Source organism: Anas platyrhynchos, chromosome 1 (genome assembly GCF_047663525.1).
Source record: "Anas platyrhynchos isolate ZD024472 breed Pekin duck chromosome 1, IASCAAS_PekinDuck_T2T, whole genome shotgun sequence".
Classification (NCBI taxonomy): domain Eukaryota; kingdom Metazoa; phylum Chordata; class Aves; order Anseriformes; family Anatidae; genus Anas; species Anas platyrhynchos.
The window spans coordinates 46,713,103-46,728,619 of NC_092587.1; the positions used below are offsets into that span (position 1 = coordinate 46,713,103).

Below are 15,517 nucleotides of genomic sequence, written 5' to 3' on the forward strand. Positions count from 1 at the left end.
GCCGCTGCTCTTCCCACTCATTTCTAAATCAATGCAGGGTCCACTTGCACTCTCCCTCTCCATTCACTGACACCACCACCCATCTCCCCTCTCAGGACTCTGTTGTCTGAGGACAACTTCTTGTCCTCCTGCCCAGTGCCTCCTCCAGAGCCCCCCGTGCCCCACCAGCCTTTTCTCCCCCCCAGCATCTCCCACTCCCCCTGCCCAGACAGCTGCTCCCCCGTGCTGGTGCTGAACGTGTGGGTGCAGCAACGATTGCTTGGGCTCTGAGCATCACCAGGAGGCTGCGGGGTCCCGGCATGTGCCCGGGGCTGGAGGTCGCTGTCTGCATGCGCACGGGGCAGATGCCAGCGAAACGCCTCTGCGGTGTGCAAGGTAGCGCTGAAACATCAGAAAGGTGGCTGAGATCAGCCAGCCTGCATGGGGTGGGAGGGGATGGGATGGGATGGGATGGGATGGGATGGGATGGGATGGGATGGGATGGGGTGGGGTGGGGTGGGATGGGATGGGGTGGGGTGGGGTGGGATGGGATGGGATGGGATGGGATGGGGTGGGATGGGATGGGATGGGATGGGATGGGATGGGATGGGATGGGATGGGATGGGATGGGATGGGATGGGATGGGGTGGGGTGGGATGGGATGGGATGGGATGGGATGTGGTGGGGTGGGGTGGGATGGGATGGGATGGGATGGGATGGGATGGGGTGGGATGGGATGGGATGTGGTGGGGTGGGATGAGATGGGATGGGATGGGATGGGATGGGATGGGGTGGGATGGGATGGGATGTGGTGGGGTGGGATGTGGTGGGGTGGGGTGGGGCGGAGCGGCGCGGGGCGGAGCGGGGCGGTGGCTGCGGGGCGCGGGGCGGCGGCGGGCGGCGGAGCGCGGCGGGCGGGCGGCGGCGGGGCCGCGCGGGGCCCCCGCTGATGCCGCGCAGGGCCCGGAGCGCCGCGGGGCGGCGGGGCGGGCGGCGCCGCGGCCGGGGGCTCGGCCATGGGGCTCGGGACGCGGCGGCTGCTGCTGCTGCTGCTGGCCGCGCTGCCGGTGCCGCTGCTGGTCCTGCTGGCGCTGCTGGCGCCGGGCGCCGCTGCTGCAGGTGGGTCGCGACCCCCCGGGAAAGCCCCGTGGGAAAAGGGGGGGAGTGGGGAGAGGGGAGAGGGACCCCGGGGGAAAGGGGTGTCCGCCTGGCAGGATCCCCTGCTGCTCGGGGGGGTGATCAGGTTTGTGCTGCGATCCCCGGGGTGTCGGCGAGCCGAGCGCCAGGACCCCGTAGCAAGAAGGAGAAACCCGGCTGGGGAGAGGGGGCTTGGTCGGGCACGGGGCGCAAGTGGAACATCACCAGGCGAGGGTTGCTAAAATGCTTTAGCAGGAAGCATATGATTTTCCGTGGATGTTTTACAGGTGAGTCATGGTATTCGCTGCGTGCTCTTGCTCATTACGGAAGGTCCCAGGGCAGCAGCACGCACGGGACAGGGAACGGGGCATTTAGCTGGGCAGATGCTTTTAGTGCAAGTAAGGCAAAGCACCGCTCCGGGGCTGTGGCACGGCAGTCATGAGCTCGTGGCTCACGGCGTGGAAACCTTTACGCTCTCATCTGTCTTTCTGCCGAATTCCTCTCGCATGCGGCACTAAACTGGAAAGCTGTCACTTTGCATAGCATGCGGTGCTCTGCCTCCGTCACGCGACTCTAACTCAAGTGCAAACAAACACCCTTTACAGGGGGTTTCCTTTCCCCCCTTCCTGCCCCGGTGATGAGCAGCAGGGTCTGCATGCTGGCAGCTTTCCTAAAATCTTGCTGAAGCTGAGGTCCCTGGCCCCAAGTCTGGCTGCAGGTTAGGAAGGGACCAGCTGCAGTCAGTGACCGGGGCCGGAGGGTATGAGGAGCTGAATGCTGCTGGGGGCAGTCGAGTACCTTCAGCTCCCAGTGTCTTGCATCGGAATTCAGTAGCCAGCCCCCCTGGCACAGCATTGCCCCTGCCCCAGGGACAGCCGCCCCCGGGACAGCCACCCCAGGGACAGCCACCCCGAGCCCTGGCACCACCGGGGGCCCCAGGGACCCTCCCTACTGCCTCCCTGGGACAGCAATTGTTGCTGTGCAAAGAAACCAAAAGGTTTCAAACACAAGCAATAACCTGGTCCCAGTTCAGGGTGCTGGCTGAGCCCCGCTGTGTTTGCCTCTTCCCGAGCCCACCTTACGGTCCCACAGCTCAGGGAACCGCAGCGAAAGCTCACCTAGTTGTTTAGCGGCTAGCTGCGCTGTGCTACGTGTAGCCAAAGAATCTAGGAAAGCAGCCAAACACATAAATTAGGCCAACTTGCGGCAAGCCTGATAACATGATAATAGCACACACTTGCCTCTCCCTCCGGAGAGCCGTGTAGGTTAGTTAGTGTTTACACGAGGCTTTGAAAAGTGTCTTCAGGAGATGTAAGGGACATTGTGTGAATTTTACAGTTAGCTTTGTGTACTTTTCTGGAGCAGATGTGTGCTGCACAGTTAATACAGATCATCTCAGATACACTTCTACACGTAGTGCTTCTGTCTCTGTAGGAAGCTGACTTCACCGAGCCTGTTCAGCTCACTAAAAACTTCCCGAAACTTTTTACCTGGTGAAGTCCAGAGACTGGAATGAGAAGTGCTTTGTGATGGGTGCATAACAAGCAGCGGTCCACATCTGTTCCGAATAACCAGCACAGAAAACCTGCATAGATTGATGGTGGTAAAAATGTGTTGTTTCCAGGGTGTTTCTCCTTAAAGAGCAGGAGTGGGGAAATTTGTCAGGCTCTTCAGAGGCTTAGTCTCTGCTAGTGGATAATATAGCTTAATTGCAACTATGACACTGTAGACAAAGGCTGAATAAAGCCCAAATAAAGGATTTATTGGATGCTAAACTGAAATGACCTTTGGACATAACAAAAATGCCAAGAAGAAGCCATAGTAATTGGTGCACAAAGCTGATTATGTACGATTGGCCCAGTGATAAAGAAGACATTATGCACTTCGGATATTTTGGCCTGCCTGCATCCAAGTCATCAGAGCTTCTTCTTTTTTATTATTATATTAAACAGTCGTGGTTCATAAAATACAGCCTTGGCCTCCTGCTACATTTATTAACGAAGAGGAGAAAGCCCCTCATCACGCGTTCCCGAACCAGGAGGGTTGCTGTGCGGAGGGTTTCACTCCGAACCCCACAGTGATTTTGTTTTCCTTCAACACTCTTACTGTGATCTTTAAACCGACAAGAGAAACCTGAACACAGCCCGCAGAGACTCAGCTGCGAGGCAGCTTGCCAGCGTCATTTCAGCCAAGGATTTATTCCTCCCCCCCCCAGCCCTGCTTTACACACATCGGTGACAGGCTTCCCAAACTTCAGCAGCGTGTCGATTCAACCTGTGCTGCAGATTGGGACTGTGGGGAGATCTGGGATTGGAAAGGAGGGGAGGGAAATGGGGGTGAGAGTTTGGGGTCACCGTTTGAAGGAGATGCTCGCAGCAGCTCCCGTGCCCCCACACCCAATATGCCATGGTGAGATGGGGCACTACACATGCGGCAGAAGCACGTCACCTTTCTTCTGCCTTGCTCCCATCCCCAGCACTGCCTGGGTCCCCTCCAGGGCCTCGGGGATGGGTGGCCGCAGTCCCTGGGGGCCTCCTCCCTGCCCTGCCCAGCTGCCTGAGACAGGAGGGCGAGGTGCAGGCGTCCCTCCTCCCGCCCTCTCTCCCTTCTCATCCCTTTACAACTCTTGCTTGGGATTTTCCCAAGCACAGGGAAGCCCTGAGGGTGGGGTTGCATTTTTTTATTTTATTTTTTTTGCTTTGTTTTGCTGTTTTAGACGTGCTAAGCTGCAAGGAGAGCGCCATGTGGCGGTGCATCTCCTTGATGGGTTGATGGGCACCAGGCACGTAGCTGTGCTCGGGTGGCGGGTGGTTGAGCGCGGCACAGCCTCGGGGTGTGTGGCAGGGCCCCAAAACACATCCCGCAGTCACTTCATTTTCCTTCCAGGCCTGGGCAGTGCAGCCGGGGCGGGCAGCCCTTGCGAGAAGGCCTGCAACCCCCGGATGGGCAACCTGGCACACGGGCGGGCACTGCGGACGGAGACGGCCTGCGGGCGCCACGCCGCCGAGTCCTTCTGCGCCTACACCGAGGACACCGCGCTCCGCTGCCAGCCCCCCGCCTGCGGCCGCTGCAGCGGGGCCCACGCGGGGCTGGCGCATCCCCCCGCCGCCATGGCCGACTCCCCCTTCCGCCGGCCCCGCACGTGGTGGCAGGCGGCCGGGGACACCCCGCAGGAGACCATCCGGCTGGACCTGGAGGCCGCCTTCTACTTCACGCACCTGATCCTGGTCTTCAAGTCGCCCCGGCCAGCGGCCATGGTGCTGGAGCGCTCGCAGGACTTCGGCAAGACCTGGAAGCCCTACAAGTATTTTGCTGCCAACTGCTCCGCAGCCTTCGGGCTGGAGGACGACGTGGCGAGGAAGGGAGCCCTCTGCACCTCCAGATACTCCAGCCCCTTCCCCTGCACCGGAGGAGAGGTGAGTCTGCCGGGACAGCCCTCTGCTCCGTTTGGGGCTTGTGTTGCTCGTTTTGCTGCACTGGGCTCCCCTTTAACCCCATTTATTTCACAAGGTGTGTTCCAGGTAATGTAGGCATCCTCCTGTGCCTCGCCTCTCTGGGCTCCTAGTCCCGCTGTTTTTCCCCCAAAGCTGCTCATCCCTCACCTGGTGAATGAGCATGGACACGGTGGGGGCTTGGGGACTGAGAAGGTCCAAAGACGTGGGAGTTCACCAGCTTCACGCTTACTCCCGTGTGGAAATAATGTGGGAAAAAAAATATAAGAGAAAAAAATACACATGAAAAACAAGATATTTTCAGTAGCAGAGACTACAGGTAGTAAATGGTGCATCTGGAGGTGCTACAAGCAGAACCCTTCCCCATCCTGATGGGAATTACTGGCAATGTCACACTGGTCACCCAGCCTGGCCACTGCTCCATGGGGTCCCCACCCGGGCAGGGGTCCCTCGGGACCATCGCTGGCCGCCAGGCTGCTCCCTCTAGTGGCCTCATCCCACGGGCTGGGCTGAACGGCGAAGGAAAACCTCACTCCGATGCATGCAGAGAGAGGAGCAAACCTGATTCATGAATCAGGGTGCCGGTTTTCCACTGATAAATGCTGTCATTGCATTTTTCCACTGATAACATGTTTTGAGGCGAAGGTCCTGTCCTTGCAGACCAGCATCCACATCTCAGAAGAATCCCCCATTCATGGCTTCCCACCCTACCCCCATCTTTTAGGGTCACCTTCGCCATGCTCAGAGCCCCTCTCTGCAGAAACGCAGGGAGCTGCTCACCAAGTTGCATCTCAGCTGCATCTCAGGATGCAGCCAACATCCTGCTCTAGGAGAAGCTGGGTAATGCTCTTGTCAGCTTAGAAACAAAGATCTCTGGACATGCCAGACTGGCCCACTCTTGTTCCATTCGACTAGCAAAGGGCAGTAGCACACACTCACTTGGTGTGCAAGAGAAACATAAAATCATAGAATATGCTGAGTTGGAAGGGATCCACAAGAGAAAGTGATCTCTTCTCTTCTTCTCCCTCCATCTTCCCATAGAAGTTAATGTGTCAGCACCCAGAATGAGGGCTGTGTCTGGCAACAACCTGTGCAAATCCTGGCCTTGCAAATCCCTCTGCAGGTCGGTGCAGTGTGAGGGCACAGCAGGACTGAGGCTCTTGTATGTCGAAACCAGTGCCTGTTTCAAGAAAGACAGAAATCTGGTACTGTTTGATGCGTCTGCGGTAGCCTGCTGCAAAACAAGCTGTGTACCGAGCTTGCTCCTGCAGGATCCCTTCTTCTGGCATTGCCTTAGTTTGTGTTATTGCAGAGAAGCTGTAAAAGTCAAGATCATTTAATTATTCCAGGGCTTAAACAAAAGTTGAGTCCAAGAGGCTGGAGCTTATAAGATTTTATTTACATGGCACACTTCAGTTCCCTGCACTTAAAAACCACTTCTGTTTACCTGCAAAGTAATAACAGCAACTTTCTGGTGACCAGATGGCAAGCGTGCATGCTTAGCAAATATCGCATTTAATTTATTACAGTGTGCTACATTCCAGCAATTACTCCTAACTGCCAATAGCAACATGTATCTCACCTAAAGAAACATCGGAGTTTTGTGTTCTGTTCGGAGTTATGCAGTGCTTTACTCCCACTTCTGGCTGGACCTAATTCCAGACATATGGAAACAGTAATTTCACTTGAAACAGTGGTTTTAAAGATGCAGTCATCTGAAATGTCCAAGGGTATTATTTAATTGCAGCTCAGTTTCCACAGTTTTCTTTAAAGCACAAACATAAATTCCATAAGTGCTACTGGATTTCTTTTTAAACTTTCGATAGCTTTTTAGTGCCATGTAACAGCTACAACCCATGATCCAGACTGCGTATCACACCATCTATATACCACTTTCTCCCACTTCAAACATATCAACACCACATGTGCATTTCCAGGCACGGAGTCAGGGCCTGCAGGATCTGGCAGTGTTTTGTGGGACGGAGGGGTTTCTGCTTGCTGCTGGCAGCTCAGTGACTGCTGCCCATCCCTTGGGATGAGTAATTTGCAAAGGTCGGGGTGGTCTCAGGAGGTGGCTGCTCACCCCTAAAGATCATCAGAGTTCAGCAGACCTGGGCTGGTGGTCCCTGCTTTTCACTGTCTGCAAGGTGCAGGCAGCCCAGGGAGGTGGTGGTGTCACTGTCCCTGGGGGAGTCCGAGGAAAGGTTGGACGTGGTGCTTAGGGACATGGTTTGGTGGGTGACATTGGCAGTAGGGTGATGGATGAACCAGATGATCTTGGAGGTCTCTTCCAACCTTTATGGTTCTATGATCCACACTTCTGGTGCCTGCAAGCCCCATTTCAGGGCAGCAGAGGCAGAAGCTCGTTGTACTCAGTGGGTCGTGGCCTCTTTTTAGCAAGTCCTATGTGTTAATTTGGAGCAAAGGTGTGTCTGCTTCATTTTTTACTGTGTGCTTCTTTAAGGAAAGAAAACTCAGACCTTCTGCATTTTTTCTGCCCTCCAAGGACTTGGCAGTTCCTTTCAGGAACCCGATGCCCCGGTTTTGGGTCTTAAAGGTTTTGTCAGTGGCATTAAGCACGTGCTTCCAGGTAAGCGTGTGCTCAGAGCTCCTGTGGTTCCGCACGTACGGCCAGGCTGTCCCCTTCCCGCATGGGCAGGAAGGAGGAGGAAGCCCCACCACAGCCAGCCCGGCTTTCCAGCAAGCCTCAGGCACCTGCCAGGCAGAGGGGCCAGGCTTGCACCACTGTGAAAGGGAAAACAAACCCCTTCCCTGTCAGGGAATAATTTTGGATCAGCTGCATGCGGAGAGGTCACTGAAGACTCTCCCCATGCTCAATTTAGTGAATTGTCTCTCAGCAGTGGTTCGTTTAACCTAGGCAGGAACCTCTGAATGCCGGCCTTACATTATCAGTGTTTTAAGAGAAAGGCTAGGACCGAGTTTTAGCCTGGATCTTACAAATGTGCCACAAACCCAGGGTATTTTTGTGGTTTTCTGGGGTGTAACTCTTCGGCCACATTACTGCAAGGGAAATCAAAACTGATTCACCAGCCAAATATAATCTGATCTATGTAAACAAGATGCAGAAATAAACTCTTTCAGTGTTGTGCTCAGACAGGAATGCCATTTTTATTAGCACGTGTAAAAGGCCATCTTCCCTCCCATATTTTGGCTCATATTAATGTTTCTTCCTGTACAGGCTAATCTTAAAACTCTCCTGGACTAGGGATCCATGTTAAAGGCTCATCTAGAAGGGGCCCTTAGCAGATGTTGGTTCTGTAACTGTGCATGAGGGTGACTGTCCACTCTGCAATGCAATTATCTCATTCACTTTAAATTCCCATCTGTGGTCAATTCAGATTAGCTCGCCTGAGTGTCCCCATTTAGACAAGCTCCGGGATAAAAGGACCTACTGAAGCAGAGTCTCCTTGACAAGATTTTAGTAAATTAGTAACTTATTTGAGTGTTCATCTATTCAGAATACTGCTAATAAATCACTTTGAGACTTAGCCATTGTTGCTATTTGCTATTAATAGGAGAGGCGTATTTGCAGCTTGACTGTTTTCCAGCAACAAACTCTAACACGCTGCTGACGTTTGAAACATCTCATACCACTCTTTTACTGTGGGGCGTGCATGTGTGTGTCTTACTGAGCATTTTATTGATCTCATGTGCTTTCTGTAGCAGAGAAACCTTGCAGTGCCTCACCTTGCACTGTTACTGCATGCAGCCTGCCTCCCTTCCCGAACGATTTGCACACCAGCCCTACTGGTTCTACCTGAAATTAACTCTGCACAGCAAAACTTAAGTTTTGTCCTGCTCCTCACAAGTTTGGCCCTGACAGACAGCGAGCAGTGTTAACACTTGGTAACACAAACAGGAGTTAAAGATACTTGGTGGCTTTTATTTTGGTACCCTAATGTTGGGGTTGTAGGAACAATCTGCTGCAGCCCAGGAGCTTTTGCCCATTTTTTGCCTTTTAGGCCTAAATAAGCTTGGTTTTAAACTTATGATTGGCATTATTAACTGAAGGTAAATATACATTGCTCTGGTCCTGGCTGGTCCTGTTCAGTAGTGCATGGGACAGGTGAGGGCATAGTTGCAGAATTACATTTTCATACCTTGTCCCATCTCTACAAGTTGTAGAAGTACATTTTGAAGGAAATAATACAAATAATAATAATAATAATAATAATAATAAACCTTTTAAACAGCATCTTCCTGATCATTTTATCCTCTGGAAAATGCTCCTTACTGGGCTCTGTACAAAAGTGCTGCGTGTGAAGGACAGCCTGTTTACCCGGGGAGTGATGGGGGTGATGGCCAGATGCAGCACAGCTCTTTGCACTTGCATTGTGTCCATGAATTTTGTGAAATACAGGGGTCCTTATTTCATAAGTACAAAAATGAGGATTTCTAGGGAAAATATAAATGACACAAAGTAAATGAAGTCAGGTCAGAGTCAATGATATGATGTAGGAACCTAAAAATCCCAGGCTTTGGTGGCTGATAGTTCAATGCGAGGTAGATTCAGGTAAAAATGGGAAACCTCAGTTTTATTTTCACTTGTGTCCAAGAGAACACAGTACAAGGACAGCTCCAAGAACATGCTGAGATGAACCTTTGGTACCCTGGGAATTTTACCACGAAAGGCACCTGCCCTCAAGGGCTTGGGCATCACCAGGAGTGAGTGACAGAACGGTTTTCTGGGCACCAACACCTGCTTATAAAGTTTTCCACACATGGAGGACCAGGGATGATCCTGCCAGGTCTCTGGGCCAGGCTGGGACTATTGTGGACTGCAGCTGTCCTGGCGCAGAGATGTGTCCCTTTGCTGGGCCTCTTGGGGAGCTCAGCACTGCTGGTGGACCAGGGACCAGGGCAAGAAGCTTGTCCCACCTGCCCAGCGATCCTCCGCTTGATTCCCCCTTTGCAGCCTGCCCACAGGAAGGCCTCATTGTCTCCTTTTCTCCCTGGCTGTCCCAGGGTTTTTGGCACTTGGAGTTTGGCCCTCGGCTTGGCCAGCTATTGAAATGCAGCCACCTCTGGGATGGAGCATAGCGCATAGCCAGTGTTTAATAGTGCGTGCCGGCAGTCCCCTGTTTAAAACAGCAAGTTTCTAACTACTGCAGATCAGGGCTTCAAGATCAGCCTCCAGTTATGGCTAAAACAAATTATTCCTAGGAGGGAGCTTGACCAGTCTGTGAAAGGGGATATATTGTATATTGTCCGCTGCCAGCAAGAGGAGGAGTGGGCTCCAGGGCTCCAGGAGACCCTTTCCAAACTTAGGTCTTCATGTAGGAAGTAAAGAGCACCATACCCACGTGAAACCAGAGGAATTTGGGTAGGGAGAATTTAATTCTCTAAATTGGCACCTGGCCTTGTTAGCAGGGTTCTTGCTTCCCTTGAGAAAAGGGCTGCAGGATTTTAGCCGTGAAGCTGGAGCCTCTCTTCTTGCACTGCAGCCCACTGCCTCGCTTCACTGCTCCTTGCTGGCATGAAGGGAAGACTGGATCACTTGTTCAGCTCCCAGCTAGCTGGCTGTAAAGTGCGGCTGCCATATTTCTCTTTGGGCTTCCTGGACACAAATGGCCACGTGAGAGGTGTGTAACCTGAAGCAGTGAATCGCCACATCCCACAAGTCTTGGATCAAAAGCTGATGGGGACTTAATCTGAGATGAATCGACGTGCACAACAGGTACTGGCATGAGGTTTCCAGCATTTACCAGCATTCAACATCCCACACAAGTGTCAAAGACCTCAAATTCTGCCTGGGCAACATTTCCAGGAAGAAAATAAGTTTACATCCAAAGCAAACTCACCAGAGACGCAAGCCATGGCTCTCCTCTCTATAACCAGTCTCTGCGCTGCATCCCCCATGTCCCGTTGCCATTGTCAAAATCTGTAGTGTAGGTTGAAAGGGGGATGCTGTTTCTCACGGCCTTTCTGACTGTGCATATTTGCATACAATTCAGACAGATGTTCTTCTTCCCCAAATTAACTATAGCTCCTGGGCGCTGAATGGCTTCCACTGCAATAATAAGCAGCCAGCTCTGATGACACAAAGCCTTTTCTTTATAGACAAAAGGAGTTTAAAAATATTCATGAAATCAAGTTACACTTAGGCTGGAAGCAATCCTCTGGATCCCCAGCACTGTTGCAGGCATTTGTTTCTCCAGGCTAACCTGCTGCCTTGCAGGCTTTTGCAGCAGAGGCTGTGAGGGCTGTCCTGCAGCCCCGGGGAGCCAGCCAGCTGGACGAGCACATCCAGTTCTTTCTCTGCCTCCTTGGATGTAGCTCCAGGTTTTCTTGCTCTTCCATACCCAAACATTACTTCTGTGATCATCACTTGAATGAAGACAGGCGCGACCTCACAGGGTTTGCTTTTCATCTGATAAAACTGTGCACCAGGATCTTGAGTGGAAGCTAAGATGGCCCTTGCCTGACTGATGGTTGCCAGAGATGTAAAGGATGCTGGAGGAACACTGGGGCTCTTGCCCAGTTCTCCCTGTGCCTTTTTCAGCCCCTCACTGTGTAGGTTGCCACGTAGGAGTAGGAGCTTTTCCCTCACAGCTTCTCACTTTTGAGAATGGCAGGGCAATGCCTTGAGTTTCCCAAAAGACAAACATTGCACTGGTATAAATTAACTTGTCAAGGCTCTCACAGGAGACAGTTATTTGAAATAGCTGGGTTTTCTTTTAGAAGTCTCTGTAAGATTGTGTAACTCTTGGATGGTGAGACAAGGGGTTATTTGCCTCATTTTATGTGCTGCAAAAGATTGCAGAAGGGCTGTAGGCACAGGCCACATGTTCCTCTTTGTCAACATGTATGAGATGTCCATAACTGCAGGAGTGCCGTTTCTCCAGCATCTCTAGGAGCTCAGTGGACTGCTGTTGGTGGCACGTGGCAGGGTGGTGCGGCCATCTCTTGGGGATGTCGACAGAGTGTTTCACACTGTGGCAGGTCCCCCAGTTTCTCTGACTGTTTGGTCTCACCCAGGTGATGCTGTGCTTGTGCAGGGGGTGGCCAGACCTTTCCCCAAGGAACAGAGAGGCTCCTTCTCCCTGCAGTCCGTGTGGTCCCACAGGCAGAGAAGCAAAGCTGTGTGCTGGAGGAGCTGGTGGGTGCCACCTGCCTGGTTTAGGCTGATGAACTTCTCACATCATGTGAATTATTTACAGCACCTGCAAAGAGTCTTTTTTTAGCCTCAGGTCATTGCAATGAGCACAGCACAACACAGATATGTGTGGGTTTCTTTTCTACTAGCTCTTTTGCTTGTTGTGGGGGTAATACATCAAATAATTGAGGGTACCAGCATTGGGCTCGTAATGGCCTTCCCGGGGAGAGGAGTCCACCAGGTCTGATTCTGTGAAGGACCAAGACTGTTTCTGTAAACCTTTTAAGAACTTACTGCTTTTAAGATATCTGTCAGATATGATTGAAGTTAGCTGGTAGTTTCATCATTTTTAAGAGGGCACTGATAAGCAGCTGCATAGCTACACACACGGAGTAATGGCACAAAGCCTATTTCAGTAGGAAGCTAACCTAAAAGATACAGGAAGGCTCCTACTGCTCTGCAGACACAGCCCTCGCCTCTGGGAACAGCCACAGAAGGAACGTGGCAAATGTCTCAGGTCGTGGCAGGGGAGGTTTGGACTGGACATTAAGGCAAATTTCTTCAGCCTTGAAGAAAAGTGTTGGAAAGAAACCACAGACCACTTCATGCAGTGTCACTGCTTTGGCTTTTACAACCTAATAACAGCATGGTGATGTTTGTAATGTTTGTTAATTGCTTTTATTTCTGCTGTTTTACTTGTTTGTTGGCTTGTTTCCATGCTCGTTGACTCCCCCATCCACTTACCCGTTCTGCGTTATTTGCTGCTGCTGTTTATTGCTGTTTGCAAACCATCTCCTGATGCCTTCCAGGCTCAGGGTGATGCCTTTGGGTCGAGGCCTTTGGGAAGCGCAGAGCACAGGCATGGGGCGTGCACGCAGAGCTGTGTGTCCCTGCACCCTGCCTCCACAGGTGCCTGTTTCTCCTGTAGGTGTCTCTTAAACCTCAGGGGTTTTTCTGACCCGAAGAGCCCCCTTTATCGCTGCAGCCCCGTGCATCTCAACAAAGGCCTGTGGCGGGTGGAGGCTGTGGTGGCCTGGGATGTGCCCGTGACTCATGTGGCTGGCTTTGCCCTGGTTTTGTTGACTTCCTTGGGTCTCTGTGACTTCAGAGCCTATTTTGTTGTTCTCAGCATCATTCATTAGCATTTTCCTTCCCACTGTGGATATATATATAAAGATGCCCTTTCATTGCCTTTCGAGTGTAAACATAGTAGGGTACTTCTTGCAAAGGGACTTTTATGTATTTATAAATCAAGGTCATTGTGGTGCAAGCGGTTACTTGAGTGCAGCATGCTCGCAGCCACCGTTTTATTTATATTCAGGGCTACATTTTTGCATCTGGGGAATGGAAAGTAGCTAAGCCTTCTTGCGCCACTCGAGCAAAAAAACGTGAAATAATCAGCAGATCAAGAGCTGCTCATGACAGAGCTTCCCCGTGAGGAAATTGAAATGCTGTGAAAATTAATTAGGGGGTGTCAATGTTTCTGTGTGCCCAAACCGCAGGCAGCCTGGCTGAAGAGCAGCACATTTCCATCCCACAGCATGCATGGGGTGCTCTCAGCCATCCCATACAGCCCTGGCCATCCCACTGGGAGCCAAGCACCACTGTGGGGCTGGCTGGGATGCGACCCCCAGGATGTGGGGAGAGGAGCAGCGCCTGGCCGGGGCTGGCAGCGGGCTCCGGGCACCACGCTGTGGTGTCTGGCATCAGGACACATCACAGGGTCATGGCCTAATGCAGGGATTTCAGTCTGCATTTCCATTTTTTAATTAAAGCATTGCCTTTTCCTTGGACATTTTTCCTGGGGATGAGGATTCCTCAGCACCCTATCTGGCTGTGCAGAGACACTTATCCCCACACACAGATATCCTTGTGCAAGTCTTAAATCACACCTCTATTGACATTGCTTCTTGCAAACATCACATTTATGGACATGGGAGACAACAGCACAATTCCACGTGGCTTCAAAGGAACATTACCCTGAAAATCACTTGGTATTTTGTTTCGAAGACAGATATTCATTTTGTTTCCCTCCTAGCTAGTGACATTTGCTTCTCAGATACAACCTATTGCTAGATACTTATTTTTAAATGGAAACTCAGACAAAGATTTGGTTCTTGGGAATGTGCTTAAGAAGAATCCCAAACATCAAAAGATTTACAGTGAGCTCACAGCAATGGGATGAAAATGCCTTTCTGATAGGATGTATTATGGCATGTGCAGCATAGAAGTGCTGTGAGTTTTCAAGTTATCACTTCCTACTTTTTCTACAAAATAGAAATTAGTTGTAATGCACACACCAAACAGCTGCTGATGTAGAGATCCAATCCTCCCACCTTTCACTATCATGTGCGGTGCTGACTGTCATGTGGGAGGAATCACACCATCTACCTCACATCATAACACTAATTTTTGGCATATTGTCAGTAAAGCACTTACATGGAGGCCAGCAAGCCAGAGCTCTGCTCACCGTGGGGTGCTTCCTGGTGAGGCTCATTGTGTGCAGAAAACTAGATTTTGGTGCCATTGCTCCCTTTGCTGAGCAGGTGCATTTCCCTGTGCACGGTGGAGCACTCTCCATCCCTCCAAGGCAGGGGCCTTGCACTGTGAGAACAGAAATGGCTTCATTTATCAAAAAGGATGTTGTTCTGCACCTTCATGAGCTATGCATCTTTCTGTAATCACGACAAAGCTCTCTTTGGCAGGAGCCTCGGGCACGACTCCTTACAGTGTTTTTGTGATACAAAGAGTAGCAGGCACAGTGGCTTTGAAGGCAGAGACACCCTGGCCAGGCAGCAGCCAGCCCCCATGTGCAGCCCCCATGGGGGTGGTGTCACCCCAGTGATGTGCTGGGATTGCTCCAGAGACGGGCTGGGGTGAATCCGCAGGGTTAACAGCTGACCAGGGAAATCCTGCTGGGAAACACGTCCTTGACCTTATTGTGCAGCCTCTAGGGGCTGCAGCTCAATCTGCTGGGACAGAGCAGAGAATTGCGATTTGTGTGGCGACTTACATGTTATAATGACCGTTTTGTATCTTATTAAAACAAACCCACTGGCATTGGGTGGGGGGAGTAGGGGTGTTTACTGCAGTGGCAGGGCTGAGGCCAGGCTCCCCCGCTGTCCTGTGCTGCTCGCTGGAGCCCGGCTGGAGCGGTGCGGGGCAGCAGCTGGGAGACTGCTCTTTGCAGCCCCTGGGGACTGCAGATAGGGCTCATGTTTAGCATCACTGTTTTCAAGCAGCCATAAAAAGACATGTTTGTAACAATTTAGGGCCTGAGCTGAAATACTGGCTTCATGGAGATCAGTGGTGTGACTCCCCCTGAATTCCTCACCAGCATGATTTAACTTCCTCAGCGCGAAGGCGCTCAGGGTTATTGATTTCTCTCCGCATTGCCTTTACTGGGGTTACAAGCATCAGTCACATGCATTAAAATGGGACTGATAAACAAGTTAAACTGAAAATAATCAGAAGAAAGTCTGTAGCTGCATATAGCATAAATTGTTCCCGTTTTTGTATTTCCTTCACCACTCCCATCTGAGTCAGGACAAACAAAGACTTCTCTGAGATGCAATTTATGCTAGGAACCCAAAATGCTAGATTTTACAGAAAATTCTCAGCCAGGCATTTTCCATCGTCTCCACTAAAAAGGCATCAATGTCTCCAGTGTGGATGTTTTCCAGGGAATTTTCTTTCCATGCTTGAAAACATCTTGTGTTCACAAAGCCACTAGTGAGCAAATGCAATCAGAAGGACACTGATGTAGTTTGGGTGAATAACTTGCACTGGGGAGAGGCACAGAGCCTGATCGCTTGGTTCATCTGGGTTTCTG

General features: G+C 51.5%; 1 protein-coding gene across 2 annotated transcripts in view; it reads left to right on the forward strand.

The window, feature by feature from the left end:
• The first annotated feature begins 871 nt into the window (after positions 1–871).
• Positions 872–15,517, forward strand: part of NTN4 (netrin 4) — a 36,514-nt gene continuing 21,868 nt past the window's right edge. For both annotated transcript variants that reach the window (XM_072036384.1, XM_072036387.1), the window contains exons 1-2: positions 872–1,098; positions 4,003–4,532. In XM_072036384.1, coding sequence (XP_071892485.1) covers positions 996–1,098; positions 4,003–4,532 — 633 coding nt within the window. In that variant the 5' untranslated portion in view covers positions 872–995. The remainder of the gene's footprint in view (positions 1,099–4,002; positions 4,533–15,517) is intronic.